General features: G+C 38.1%; 1 protein-coding gene across 1 annotated transcript in view; it reads right to left on the minus strand.

The window, feature by feature from the left end:
• MDN1 (midasin AAA ATPase 1) overlaps nucleotides 1-15,245 on the minus strand; it is a 173,021-nt gene that overhangs the window by 112,515 nt on the left and 45,261 nt on the right. Inside the window, exons 16-20 of the mRNA XM_043591932.1 lie at nucleotides 14,410-14,621; nucleotides 6,542-6,645; nucleotides 3,989-4,133; nucleotides 3,418-3,514; nucleotides 1,603-1,716 (exon numbers count right to left, since the gene is read on the minus strand). Coding sequence (XP_043447867.1) covers nucleotides 1,603-1,716; nucleotides 3,418-3,514; nucleotides 3,989-4,133; nucleotides 6,542-6,645; nucleotides 14,410-14,621 — 672 coding nt within the window. The remainder of the gene's footprint in view (nucleotides 1-1,602; nucleotides 1,717-3,417; nucleotides 3,515-3,988; nucleotides 4,134-6,541; nucleotides 6,646-14,409; nucleotides 14,622-15,245) is intronic.

Here is a 15,245-nt window from a genome sequence, read left to right on the forward strand (position 1 = left end):
GAAAGGTCATAGATGTGGCCATAATCAATAATGACAAAATTTAAAAAGCATGAATATAAGGTGACGGTTACTGTTATCATTGCCATTGGCTTTAGGGGTCCAGAAGATAACAAGATGGAAGAAGTTTCAGACTGAAACATGAAATGCAAGAAATTTAAAATTTCATGAAACTGATGATCAGCCACACAAGATCAAGAGTAACCAAATGTGTGTCACAGATGAAATCCAAGTGCTTGCCCAAATGGGATCTGGCTTGCCTCTTTGCAATTCAGCTATATATTCTTCTTTGTGCAGAAAGTGGCTACTTACTACTCGTACTATCAGCATTTTACAAGAGCCTCTGCTTTATCTAGCCTGTTTTATCTCCACTTTTGAATTTTAACCACACATATTTATACTTCTGTCCAAAGTCTTGGCTAACAAAAAGTGTTCCAATTTTAGAATGTGGAATTGGTAAACCATTTCAAAGCATTTTCATAAATGCCTCCTTAACTAACCTATGTAAAATAGGGCTCTAAGCCTGTATGTTGTAATCCCCATTTTGTGGTGTTATTTTTATTCACTTAACACAACCTAAAATTACAGTATGTATCTCCTTATTTATTGGTTACCTTCACCTCTTGAATTAAAAGGTCTATGAGGAGAACCAGGATTCTGTCTCTTATTTATAGCTGTATCCCTAGTACCTGGGCAACTCAGTAATTATTTGTATAAAAAATAAGGAACAAACCACAAAATGCAAAGTAAAACATTAATATGATCCTATTTCAAAACTTTACACAGGGGGCACCTGGGCAGCTCAGTTGTTTGAGCATCCAAGTTGATTTCAGCTCGGGTCATAACCCCAACATCGTGGGATCAAGTCCCTCATTGGGCTGTGCACTGAGGATGGAGCCCGCTTAAGATTCTCTCTCCCTCTGCTCCCCTCCCCTACTCGCTCTCTCTCCCTCCCTCCCTCCCTATAAATTAAAAACAAAACAACTTACATAGTGTGTATTTCTATCTAGACAACAGACAAAATTAACTAAGTGACATGCCCAGGACGAAAGAATTCGTTTCTGACACAGCCTGTATGAGAATCCAGTTATCTGATATAAAAGATTATGCCCTATCCACAAGGCATAAAAAACAAAAACAGAAAAACAAAAAAGACTCAAGAAATCACCAAGCCACATGGCTAGTCTGTATGTTTTTCAGTTAAGCCTCACTTAATTCTAAACCTGAATCCCTTGTTTTACCAACCTTTTCCCCCCTATATCCCACATAAGTAGTATGCAAACTGCAGAAATTAAGATTTCATCAAGACAGATCAAAAGAGAAGCCAGTTACATCTTCCACGGATGCAAACTCGTAGCTATGAATACAAAAGTAATTAGGACAGCATTATCCAATTACTTAAATATTCTCATACGTGGTGATTCTTAAGCTTTCAATGTAGCTTCATTAGGAAAATCCAAAGAAGATCATAAGGTCCCTACTTTAAAACAGAAACCTTAATGATAATCCTTCTGTAGCAAAAAAGAAATAATAAATATAGATGCATGAGGCATACATTGTTTGTTCAGGGGAAAAGTTTATCAAGAGAAACCAAAGTGAACCTACTTGATAATTCCTTGCACTGTGATCTTATTCACACTCAGTCCTTTCAGATAATCCACAATAAGAATCTGTAAATCTTCTTTACTTTCCAATTCTTCTACATAAAGTTCTGTAAACCTGGAAAACAATTATTATTACAGAATTAAAATTTTGAGGAATACAACTGTTTTGATAATAAAAAAAATAGAAAACACAAGAAGTTATGTAAACTCATTTGAACTTTTTACAGTATAAACTATAAAAGCCTTTCATGTATGAGAAAGAACGAAATACGGCCCTTTGTAGCAACATGGATGGAACTGGAGAGTGTGATGCTAAGTGAAATAAGCCATACAGAGAAAGACAAATACCATATGTTTTCACTCTTATGTGGATCCTGAGAAACTTAACAGAAATCCATGGGGGAGGGGAAGGAAAAAAAAAAAAAAGAGGTTAGAGCGGGAGAGAGCCAAAGCATAAGAGACTCTTAAAAACTGAGAACAAACTGAGGGTTGATGGGGGGTGGGAGGGAGTGGAGGGTGGGTGATGGGTATTGAGGAGGGCACCTTTTGGGATGAGCACTGGGTGTTGTATGGAAACCAATTTGACAATAAATTTCATATATTGAAAAAAAATTTTTTTTAATTAATAAATAAAAGCCTTTCATGTAGATACATATGGACCATAATGAAATGAAAGATAACTATTGCCAAAAATTTATTTGCATGTAATGAAGTTTTTCATGTACAGTCCTTACAAGAAAGAGTTACAAAAGTAAGACATTTGTCCTCATTTTCAGAGGTGTTTTTGATTCTAACTACATGTAATAAAACATACACGCTGCAACAACAACAGAACAGTATCAACATCACCATCAAAAATAAAATCATGGGGAAAAAATGATAAAATTGTAGGAGCAAAGGAAAATACATAATGAAATTTATAACATTTTCCTAAGAAGGTTTCATTACTCATATAATGGAGGGAGGAATCTAATAAAATTTTAACACCATTTTAAAACTCGAAATTCAACAAAAGATCACCAACAAAATTAGATCATTCACCTTTTCCCAAATGCTACATATATAAGATACCAACAACTAGGTACCTTATTGGTGTCAGTCAGTGCTTAATGATGAAAACTGAAACTTAAAAGGCTTTTTACAAATCACTGGTCTCGTCCAAAGGGATTCCATTCCTAAAATGCACTTAAACATTTATTTTTTTTTTTATTTTTTTTTTTAAATTTTTTTTTAACGTTTATTTATTTTTGAGACAGAGAGAGACAGAGCATGAACAGGGGAGGGTCAGAGAGAGAGGGAGACACAGAATCTGAAACAGGCTCCAGGCTCTGAGCAGTCAGCACAGAGCCTGACGCGGGGCTCGAACTCAGCGAGATCGTGACCTGAGCCGAAGTCGGACGCCCAACTGACTGAGCCACCCAGGCGCCCCGCACTTAAACATTTATCAGTATGTGAAATTTCTCTGGTAACTACAAAGATATTTGAAGGAGGAAAAAATTTTGTTTTCAACAATATCCATGATCCATTAAGTGTCATACTAACAACCAAAAGGAAAAATTCTCCAGTGTTTTGGAGTCCTCTGTATTCCTACCATCTGGAGAAAGTAGAGGAATATGACACATAAGGAAGGATCCTGCTTATCAGAGATCAAGAAATCTCAAGCATTGTTATGAGGTTTGGTTTGTTAGTGTTACCAATCAATAAACAAAGAGAACTTAATAAATAAATAAATAAATAAATAAATAAATAAATCCATCCATCCATCCATCCATCCATCCATCCATCCATCCCCAGGAACCAGTCCATGTCTCCTCACCTGTTTCTTATTCCTGGTGGAAGATTCCTTTTGCCCACATCTGTTGCTGGGTTCATACAGGCAAATAAACGGAAGTCGGGATGACGAACCAGTGGTTCTGTTAAGAGAAAATTATAAATTCTCTACTGGTAACATCAAGTCATCAGCCTTAGGTCCACAGAGGAAGACTATCTAACGCCCCAAAACTTAAGGCCAAGACACCCTGCCTCAGACTGTTACTGCTGGCTGCTTAAACCATCCTTGCTTTTTCTGAAACCCCACTGAACAGTTTCCAGGCCTATATACCCCTTAATCTTCTGCTGCCATTCCACCATCTTTTAAGGTATCGTTGTTCATTATATTGAACAGCAGATATTTTGTCACTGAGTATGCACATCTATTACCTACTACCCAAGTAACTTGACAAATTATCTTATTCTTTGCATTCCCCATGCTACCTAACTTGGCAGAAAATTAGTACTAGGGAATGAACACTGGGAGACCTATGTAACACACCTAACCAAAAGAATCTTACTCTAAAGAGGCCACAAGGCCTGGTGCCAAGTCAAACCCCAAAGGGATCAAGTGCTACCTGTATCTCCTCGATCTAGCAACACCAGTGAGCCAGAGGAGCCTTCGAGTAAACCACTGAGACATTCTAATGTTTCTGGAGCAGCCAGATTAATCTCATCCAATAAGATCCACTCTCCTTTCTTTACAGCTTGAGCTAGAGTACCCTAAAAAAAGATAAAGTAAAATGTTAAAAATCCATTTCAAATAAAGATACACTCACCAAGAGCAGTTATGCAAGCAGGATTAGAAATAAGAGGCAAAGGTCACGATCTTGCGGTCCGTGAGTTCGAGCCCCGCGTCAGGCTCTGGGCTGATGGCTCAGAGCCTGGAGCCTGTTTCCGATTCTGTGTCTCCCTCTCTCTCTGCCCCTCCCCCGTTCATGCTCTGTCTCTCTCTGTCCCAAAAATAAATAAACGTTGAAAAAAAAAAAAAAAAAGAAATAAGAGGCAAGGGCAAACCTCTTCTATTTGATGAGCTTTCACCCTAAAGGCCCAATGGCTGCCAGCTTGTTGTCAGAGCTAAGGCCAAAACAACCTTTTTTAAATGTCCAAAAGGGTCAAGGGAATATCTTTGAGCCTAACAGAGAGATGCAACAAAGTAAATCATCTCAGGAGATACATGGTGAGGTAACCTGTAACTTATAATGTATTCAGATGTTTATAGGTGCCCAAATGGTTATTAAAAGCACCCAAAATAAATACAGGGTCAGTATACTGACAAGTATGCAAAGATGAAATAAATGACTAAATCAAGAAGGTACAGTGGTTGTAATACATAGCCTTTCACATTTGTTGAAGAATATCAAAATAAATCTTTCTCATCTTTACTGAGTTATCTTTTCAAGTTCTACTTCCAAGAACACTGAAAGATAAATATTAAAATCTACTCAGGTGACAGAACATCAAAAACTGGATTGTTTTATTATTAAATGGCTTTGTACTTTTGCTTTCATGATGATCCTAACAGAATCTTCAATAAATTTAATTGAAAACAATAAAACAGAACAAATGTATTGAACTCTACTGTAATGCCAAATCATAAAATAGGTATAAACCCTTTTTTTTCCCATTTATTTATTTATTTTATTTTATTTTTTATCTTTTAAATCTTACATCCAAATTAGTTAGCATCTAGTGCAACAATGATTTCAGGAGTAGATTCCTTAGTGCCCCTTACCCATTTAGCCCATCTCGCCTCCCACAACCCCTCCAGTAACCCTCAGTTTGTTCTCCATATTTATGAGTCTCTTCTGTTTTGTCCCCCTCCCTGTTTTTATATTATTTTTGTTTCCCTTCCCTTATGTTCATCTGTTTTGTCTCTTAAAGTCTTCATATGAGTGAAGTCATATGATTTTTGTCTTTCTCTGACTAATTTCACTTAGCATAATACCCTCCAGTTCTATCCACATAGTTGCAAATGGCCAAGATTTCATTCTTTTTGATGGCCGAGTAATACTCCATTGTGTGTGTGTGTGTGTGTGTGTGTGTGTGTGTGTGCACGCGCACACACACACACACCCCACACCTTTTTTATCCATTCATCCACTGATGGACATTTGGGCTCTTTCCATACTTCAGCTATTGTTGATAGTGCTGCTGTAAACATAGGGGTGCATGTGTCCCTTCGAAACAGCACACCTGTATCCCTTGGATAAATGCCTAGTAGTGCAATTGCTGGGTCATAGGGTAGCTATATTTTTCATTTTTTGAGGAACCTCCATACTGTTTTCCAGAGTGGCTGTACCAGCTTGCATCCCCAGGTATAAACCCTATTTTGAAAGCACTTGACATCCTAATGGGCGATTTTAGAAATAAATCCTACTAAGATTAAGCAATGACGACCAAATTTCCCATACTGATGCACATATGACTGATCTTGCTCTCTCACCAAAACACCATCTCAAATAAGATTCCTACCTTTCTCAGGGCATAGTCAATTATGCTACAAAAGAATTTAATAAGCTTCCATCATGAAAATTTAATTAAGATGATCTTTCCCACAGGTCACAGGACAGAAAACAACAGAGCTATCCATTTACTAGAATAGAAAGTAAGGCCTAAAGAGAACACACTCAAATCTCCCGGCCACGGCCTCTGCCATGAAACAGAGTTCACTAGTCATCCTCAACTGCAACTTTAAAAATAATGGTGCTGGGGCGCCTGGGTGGCTCAGTCGGTTGAGCGTCTGACTTCAGCCGAGATCATGATCTCACAATTTGTGAGTTCGAGCCCTGCATCAGGCTCTGTGCTGACAGCTCAGAGCCTGGAGACTAATTTGGATTGTGTCTCCTCTCTCTGCCCATCCCCCACTTGTGCTCTGTCTCTCTCTGTCTCTCAAAAATAAATAAATAAATGTAAAAATAAAAAAAATTTTTTAAAAAATGGTGATTATCAAGACCTTACAATTTCCATAAAGGACATTTTTCAGAAATCCTCCCCACAAAATATTAGTATTTATTAAATTTTAAACAGCAAGCACTAAAAACATCAACAGTAACAGTAGCCTGCCTAAACTTGCATTTTGCATCAAATCAACATTCCCTTAACCTAGATAGCCAGCCAAAGCAAAATACCTCTACGAATGCAAACAAGAGGGCATTTTCAGTCATTTTCATCTGTTGCTGAGCATGGCTGAGTCTAAGACCAAATGCTTCCCACTTCTCTTTTAGGAGTAACCCTAGAAAAGAATAAAGACAAGAATTTAACACACATTTTGAGTTGTAATACATTTAACTTACACATACACAAAACTCATACAAAAATCAAACATCTTAGACATACTAAAAAATAAGTCCTAACACTTATATAATGTTATGTACCAGCAACTATACTAATCAGGTCATTTATATATGCATGTGTATATTAGTTAATTTTTTTACCCTTCACAACAATCCTTCCAAGTAGGTACTCTTACTCCCATTTTAGGGATAAGAAAGCACATAGAAGACAACTAAGCTACCAAAACCCCTTTGACTATAGAACTTAGCTTTTTGAAGAACTTATTTTCTAAGGAAATAAGATTGAGTGATCAGTAAGTGGTACTGGTACATCAACATCACCAACCATGTTTTTATGGAAATCTTGCCTAGAATCACAGGAACGACAATACTTCAGAATTAGTCATCTTTGCCCCTAAGTCCCAGAAAGCTCCAATTTGTATTGCTTCATTCTTCCCCAAACTCCTCTCCTAATTCTATAACTGAACCCAAGTCTGTCTGCCTGACATGCAGCAAAGCCAAACAGAGAGCAAGGATGCATTTAAGAGGCAGCCAAATGAGGAGACTCAGGAAAGCAAGCCTCAAATACGCAAGCCTGAAGAGTCAGGGATATTTAAAGGCAAACGAAAACAGATGTGGGTAAAAAGTTGCATCTGTGGTTATTAGTCTGCAGCTGCACTTATCATTAGTTCCATTAACCCTTTGGTTACCAGTTTCAATCCCCATTGTCTTTTGATCATGCTTTATTCCTGAAGGAACTGGGATGATGACAGCTCTTGCTACTTCCTGCTGAAACAGGGTGCAATTTCACGGTTTGAGGAATCAAACAACTTCGTGCTTTCTTGGTAATATTCCCTGGTACTTAGCTTAACCTGTGCATTCTGCTTGAACAAACTAGTAGTGTCTTCTCTGGTTGTTTTGAAGCAACATCGGAAAGCTGACATCTTGAGCAACCAGACAAACTACCAGGCACAGCTAAAGTCCTTATCTTCATCATGCAGCAAATAAACTTTATCAAGAATAAGGGGCTTTACAATTTGGGGAAGAACTGCATCTCCAATGCTCTTTCTTATCACTACATCCCATTTTTTGCTGTGGCTGACAACTGCATTATCACCAACCAATTCTTTCATAGCAATGCTCTGAAGCTCTGATGTTAGGTGAATTTCTCACTGGTGTTGGAACCAGTCTCAAACACAATTGAATGAATTCTATTGAATCTCCTCATTCCTTTAAAGCCAGCTGCCTGATTGAAGTCTTGGTGTTTCCTCAAAGTCAACTGGCATTACTTCATGGTAGGGGTTGGCCTGTGACACCAATGACACAGTAAGCAGGTGAATTCAGGAAATATTTAACTGTGGAGAAGAATATTCTTATAATGTAGCAGGTGGATCCTGGAGGGCTAGCACAGCATCTCCCACTCTGACCAGGTGTGTTCAATCAGCTCCGGGGGGGGGGGGGGGGGGGGGGGAATCAGCTCCAGGGGCCACCATGTGGGTACACCCATCTGGTCTATTTTTCTGCATGTCCATATTCAGATCCTTGTGCAGTGAAAAAGCAGGAAATCTGGCCACTATCTTTTCCTCCATTAGAGACACAGCTGTTCTTATAGTGGCATTCCAAGCATGTGCAAAAACCTTCACCTGGTGTCTAGCCTTTATTGCTTATGGATTCAAACTGCTATAAAGTATTCAGCAAAATAGCAAAACCAGTAACCCGAAGTAATCACACTCATCTGTTAGTCCGTCTCCTGAAAAATACCTTAAGATCTGTTGGGGCTCACAAGAATAGTTAGCAAAATTTTGTTCCAAAGATGGTGGGTGAAATCTGCGCTCAAGGTATGTCATCCAAGGTTTGGGTGATTCTGGCTCTTCTGTTTTTTGTCTTGTTTTCTCCAAGGTCAAAGGTCCCCTTCCCTTCCAACTAGCCCAATGGGCATGTACTAAGGAAAGGGCTTCAGCTTTGTTGATGGGTTATCACAGTATAGTCAAAGTCCTTGTATACCATTACAAATTAACATTCTTGGGGCGCCTGGGTAGCTCAGTTGTTAAGTGTCCAACTTCAGCTCAGGTAATAATCTCATGGTTCATGAGTTCGAGCCCCGTGTTAGGCTCTGCATTCTCTATACGTTGTGCCCCCCCCCCCCAATAAATAAACATTAAAAAAAATTAACATTCTCCACTTTTGACAAGTTTTTGTTTTGTTAGAAAAACCTCACAATTCAATATTGTTTCTTCTTGGCCTGAGTTTAACTATTCTGACCCTAGATATGAGGTTTACTCCAGGTGTTATAAACCAGTCTTAGTCTTAATAGGTTAGTTCTGTTCAACAGTTGTCTTAGCTCAGGAGGCAGTCCTGCAGGTGGGCTCTCAAAGCTAGGCCTGATAAGGCTACTAGAAACACTATAAGCAAGGCATCAAGTTGTTATTCCTAAGGGGCTTTATGGGCTCCATAGAGTCAACCTAGATCCTTAAAGCTATGTGGTCACATTTGAGTCTATGCATTTTACACTCAAATAGGACATTCCAGTCAGAGCCTTGGTAATATAACCAATGTTTCCAGTGATGTTCTGTTACAAATAGAACAGATTCTTAGAGAACTTATGCTAATAATAATAACTGCCATGAAAATATAAGAATATTCACTGAGAATTTTTGAATTCTGGAGGAATCAGGTAGGGGAAAAAAATGAATGTTTCATATTTGTTTACAAAGGAATACTGTATTAAATTTCTGCAAGTCACAGCTTAAGAGAAAAACTTTCCTTAAATCTGGAAGGGCAAACATTAAAGAGCCAGCAATGTTTCAAACAAAAGTCATAAAAAATGAAACCATTTTTCTTAATTCTTTCAGTCCCATGTTACTCTGCTTGAATCCAGTTTTTTCATTAGTTCCAGAAATTTATACCTAGTTCAGTTTTATGATCTTAAAGATATGAGAAAACTGTATTTGTCAAAAGTTCTTTCCTTGCATTGCATTAAAGGTGAAAGGTATTTGCAAGATCATCAGAGTAAAATAGTAACTATAAATGACAAAAGATTACAAAATGGCCACGGTTAAAGATATGATGGGACTTCATTATAATGCAGTTGACAAGGAAATTTGTCAGCATTTCAATAATTAGAATTACAAGTGATGATATAATAAAATCTTATAACCTTAGAAGGTTTATCATCACTTATTTGACCATGCTTCCCATGTGATTTGATATACCAAATAAGCCTAGTTGGTAAAAAAAAAGACTTCATTTAGAAGCTGAATTTTGGGAAGTCTGTCAGAAATATGAGAAATTTTTAAAGCATATGCCAAAACAGGATTACAAATCATTACAAAATTTAGTATTTAATTATCTATTTAGCCAAGGCAGCAATAAGAGATTCTAAAGGCAAATACAGAAGGTTACAGATTTGTTAGCAACACTGAAGTCTTTTCTTAAATAATCAAGGATCTAACAGAGACAAAACATAGAAACTTTGTTTTTCTAAGCAGGTTACATTAATGATAAAGAAAAACCTTTGTTTATAATTTCTTATTAGGCCAATAACCAAAGGAAACTGTCATTTTAACAGAAAAACCTAATTCCAGTTTTATACCAGTATACTTCCTGTATTAAAACGTACTCTTCCAACAAGACGAATTCTTTAAAAATGTATGCAGTCCCTCCTTTTTTCCTCCCTGTCATCTCCAATGTTGATATGTAGTTATTGGGACAAGGACATCTAGGGCACTGCACAGATCTGATCTCTTGTGGCACGTGCGGTGACGTGCTAACCAGAATCTCCATCAGAAATGAAGGGCTTTCAGGGCGCCTGGGGGGGCTCAGTTGGCTGACCATCCAGCTCAGGTCATGATCTTGAGATTGAGCCCCTTGATGGATTCTGTGCTGGGTATGGAGCCTGCTTAAGATTCATATTCTCTTTCTTTCTCTCTTTCTCTCTCCCTCTCTCCCTCCCCCTCCCCCACCCCATCTCTGCCCCTCCCCCTACTTGCGCTCTTGCTCTTGCTCTCTCTCAAAAAAAAAAAAAAAAAAAAAAAAAAAAAGAAAGGAAAAAAAAAAAGAAATGAAAGGCTCTCAGTCCTCAACTCTCAGATGCCATCAGGGACTGCCTTGACTGAAGACAATTGCTTTGCCAAGGGCATGCCCTCTTCCCAGGTGGTCACATCCAATGACTATTACAGAAGTCCAGCCCCAATTTAGGATGGTTCTCAAGAAAATCCAACTTTTGGAACTCCTCAGAGAATCAGCTATGGCTTCTGTTGATAGTGTGTCACTGCTCAATTTCTGCTTAATCTTGCTCTTACCCCTTTCTGTTACCCAGGTGTAGACCACTCCCTAATAAACTTTACATTCTAATATCCATAATCTTGGGGCTCCTGGGTGGCTCAGTAGGTTGAGCATCCAACTCTTGATTTTTTTCTTGGTTCAGTTCATGATCCCAGGGACATGGGACCAAGCCCTGTGTCGGGCTCCATGCTAAGGGAGGAGCCTGCTTGGGATTTTCTCTCTCTCCCTCTGCCCCTCTCCCCTTCTCCCCTGTGTGCACACTCTCTCTCTTTAAAAAAACAAAAACATGGGAATGCAAGCTGGTGCAGCCACTCTGGAAAACAGTATGGAGTTTCCTCAAAAAACTAAAAATAGAACTACCCTATGACCCAGCAATTGCACTGCTAGGCATTTATCCACGGGATACAGGTGTGCTGTTTTGATGGGACACATGCACCCCCATGTTTATAGCAGCACTATCAACAATAGCCAAAGTATGGAAAGAGCCCAAATGTCCATCAGTGGATGAATGGATAAAGAAGATGTATACATACACAATGGAGTATTACTCAGCAATCAAAAAGAATGAAATCTTGCCATTTGCAACTATGTGGATGGAACTGGAGGGTATTATGCTAAGTGAAATTAGTCAAAGAAAGACAAAAATCATATGACTTCAACTCATATGAAGACTCTAAGAGACAAAACAGATGAACATAAGGGAAGGGAAACAAAAGTGGTATAAAAACAGAGAGGGGGACAAAACAGAAGAGACTCATAAACATGGAGAACAAACTGAGGGTTACTGGAGGGGTTGTGGGAGGCAGGATAGGCTAAATGGGTAAGGGGCACTAAGGAATCTACTCCTGAAATCATTGTTGCACTAGATGCTAACTAATTTGGATGTAAATTTTAAAATATAAAAAATAAAATTAAAAAATAATGAAAAAACAAAAACAAAAAAACAACTAATATCATTAATCTTAGTGACTACCATGCACAAAAATTCCTTTCCAAAGATTCCCTTCTCACAAACCTTCTACAACTTTCCTTTTTACATTCATATTTTGACCTACATTTTTCCTCTTTACATACCCAGTCTCACGTTCCTTGCATATATAAATTGTTTCCCTTATCATTTCCAGTAATTCTAATTATATGTATTAGAATTCTTAACTCTTAAAAATCTTAAGTTTCTAGTAAAAACTAAGTAGTAACTAATTGTAAACTGTTTGTTGTGTTGGCATTTTTTATATTGGTAAACTTATGACTACACTGAAGAATTCTAAATGTATGCCTTATTTCAGTGTACAATAAAACATGTTTACTAATAAACCCAAATATCTTTAGTTTCTCTGTAACAGGAAGCCAAAAGCAGATAAAACTATGTTTAGTAATTAATGTTTTCTTACCTGGAAATTATACAGATACTTAATTTACTTAACCCATCATTTAACTTTGTAAAACTTTATAGGTGACCAAAGATTTTGAAAGCTACTTAAAAGTTTACCTATAAACTTTTTTTTTTTAATGTTTATTCATTTTTGAGAGAGAGACAGAGGCAGACAGAGAGGGAGACACAGAATCTCTGGTAGGCTCCAGGCTCTGAGCTGTCAGCACAGAGCCCAACAGACGGCTTGAACTCATAAACCGAGAGATCATGACTGGACCTAAAGTCAGGTGCTTAACCAATTGAACCACCCAGGCTCCCCAACCTATAAACTTTTTTATCTTATTTATATCCGTTTCTTTTTTCTTAATAGTTACGTTTAGATTGCCAATCTAAACTTTAGAAGAAAGTCATTCTCCCAAGAAACATATATTTAAAAAAATTTTTTTGTATCAACTTATTTGACTTAAGTAAATCGAAGCAGAATAAAAGTAATGCTGTTAATTCTAAAGACACGTCTATTAAACAAACAACCTTAAACCAACAACCTTAAATTAGCTTTAATACCAAATATTTTTTCAGATCACGTAAATGTGAAAAACTTACATTAGTTTCTGAGTTTTAGAATGTCTACAGCTTACAAGCACTTGCTTTTTTTTTTCTTTTAATTTTTTTTTTTTTAATGTTTATTTATTTTTGAGAGAATGCAAGCAGGGGAGGGGCAGAGAGAGAGGAAGACAGAGAATCTGAAGCAGGCTCCAGGCTGTCAGCACAGAGCCCGACATGGGGCTCAAACTCAAAAACTGTGAGATCATGACCTGAGCCGAAGTCAGAGGTTCAACTGACTGAGCCACCCAGGTGCCCCACAAGCACTTGCCTTTAAACCAACTTATATATAACTCCTTTACAAACTAATTTTAGCAATACTATCCAAAGGTGGAGAAATTTTCTCATATTTACAACATACATGAACACATGAATATACAAAAAAGATGCAAACAAAATCTTACAGAACAAATCCAACTGCAAATGGTATTATAACGCATGGATTCATTAATTGGTCATCATTACCTGGAGTCTAATGAATATTATGACCAAGCAGTGTCGCAAAAAAGATCATCTTTTTCCTTTCATGGGTTCATAACTAAGCACTGCTCAGTTTTAAAGAATATAACCCAAAAGGCTGCATTCAGGAATCAAACTGTCATTTCCCATTTTCCAATTACAATGCAGCTGATTTTACCCAAAGATCCCCAAAGAAGCAACAACAAACCAAATGAATGAAACCCCGAGTACCTCTGTGAGCACTGGTTCCTCCCTAAAAGTCAGGGCTTCACCAACTGAACCAAATGGCTTCCTAGTCAACCTTTTCTAATTAAGCAAGGGAAGGATGCTAAGAGAGCCAAACCAAATGGAAGGAAGAAATGACCTCACCAAGACACATCTGCCCAAACCAAAAACCATTCCCTGCCCATGAGAGCTAAATTAAACACTGAGGGGTGGCAGCACCCAGTCAGGGCAGGGAGTGTCATCCTTAGGAAAAAGAGCCTAGGCAGCTGCTTAGACTTTCCCCCAGATTGTTGTTGTCGGCTAGGGGCTCATGAACCACTGGCAAAAAGCTCCTGCCTGGCTCACCAAATTTGTAACTAAACTCCAGTTCATGTGCCCAACACACAGCAAAGCCATTTAAGATGTCGATTATGTAGCAAGGAAAGGGTTTACTTGAGAGGCAGCCAAGGGGTGCCTGGCTGGCAGTCATACAGCACACAACTCTTCATCTCAGGGTTGTAGGTTTGAGCCCCACTTTGGGTATAGAGATTACTTAACAATAAAATCTTAAAAACCAAACAAAAAAAAGAGACAGTGAGACAAAGAGACGGGAGAGCAAGCCTCAAATCTGTCTCCCGGAAGGAGAAGAGGCACGGATATTTAAAGGAAAACACTGCAGCCTGGTTTATTAGTCTGTAGCTGTGCTTATTAGTTCCATTAACCCTTTGGTCACTGGTTTCAATTCTGTTAATTAAGCCAAAGCCTCATGGCCTCCCACTAGCAGTATGGGTCCTGTTCTTACCAGTTTCACTTTCTTTTCCATCCTTGTTGACGGCCGACTTGTGTACATGCTGCATTAGTCTGAGGAGATCATGCCACCGTTTCTGCCTGTAACAGGTCTGAATGTGTCCTAAGAATGTAAAGTTTTGCTTCTTGGAAAATGTCTGGGCAAAGAGTTCTTCAAATGCCTCCCGTAAGGGCAGCCAAATAAGTTTATGGTCCACCGGTTTGTAACTGAAACAAAAGGTAAATATAATTCCCAAACTTCTGAAGCTACTAGAGATTAGAAATCATGTGTTAGAAAATAGGAATAGGTCCAAGATTTCATTTACTCAAAATCATAAATAATATCAAAATACTTTAAAGATCTATGTTAAAGCTTTAGGGGTGCCTGGGTGGCTCAGTTAGTTGAGCATCCAAGTCTTGATTTTGGCTCAGGTCCTAATCCCAGGGTCATGGGACTGAGCCCCACATGGGGCTCTGCACCAAGCATAGAGACTACTTGGGATTCTCTCTCCCTCTCCCTCTGCCCTTCTTCTCTGCTCAGACTCACTCTCTCTATATTAACAATCTATGTTAAAGTTTTAAATTATAACCGATTTTCTTCATTCTAAATGTTTGAAGAGTCTACACTGAAGGTAAAAACAGTATTATGAAAAGAATTCGAAATTCATAGTTGGGCAGTGAAAGGCATGTCACTTATTTTACTAACATGTTTAAATAAACATCACGTAGAAGACTCAATGATAAACCATATTTTATCAAGATTTACCAAAAGTTTTCAGAATATCTTAGAATAAAATACAGCATCTGAAACTGGTTAGCTTAAGAAAAGTAAACACAGCTCATGCCTTCTCA

This window comes from Prionailurus bengalensis, chromosome B2 (genome assembly GCF_016509475.1).
Source record: "Prionailurus bengalensis isolate Pbe53 chromosome B2, Fcat_Pben_1.1_paternal_pri, whole genome shotgun sequence".
Taxonomy (NCBI): domain Eukaryota; kingdom Metazoa; phylum Chordata; class Mammalia; order Carnivora; family Felidae; genus Prionailurus; species Prionailurus bengalensis.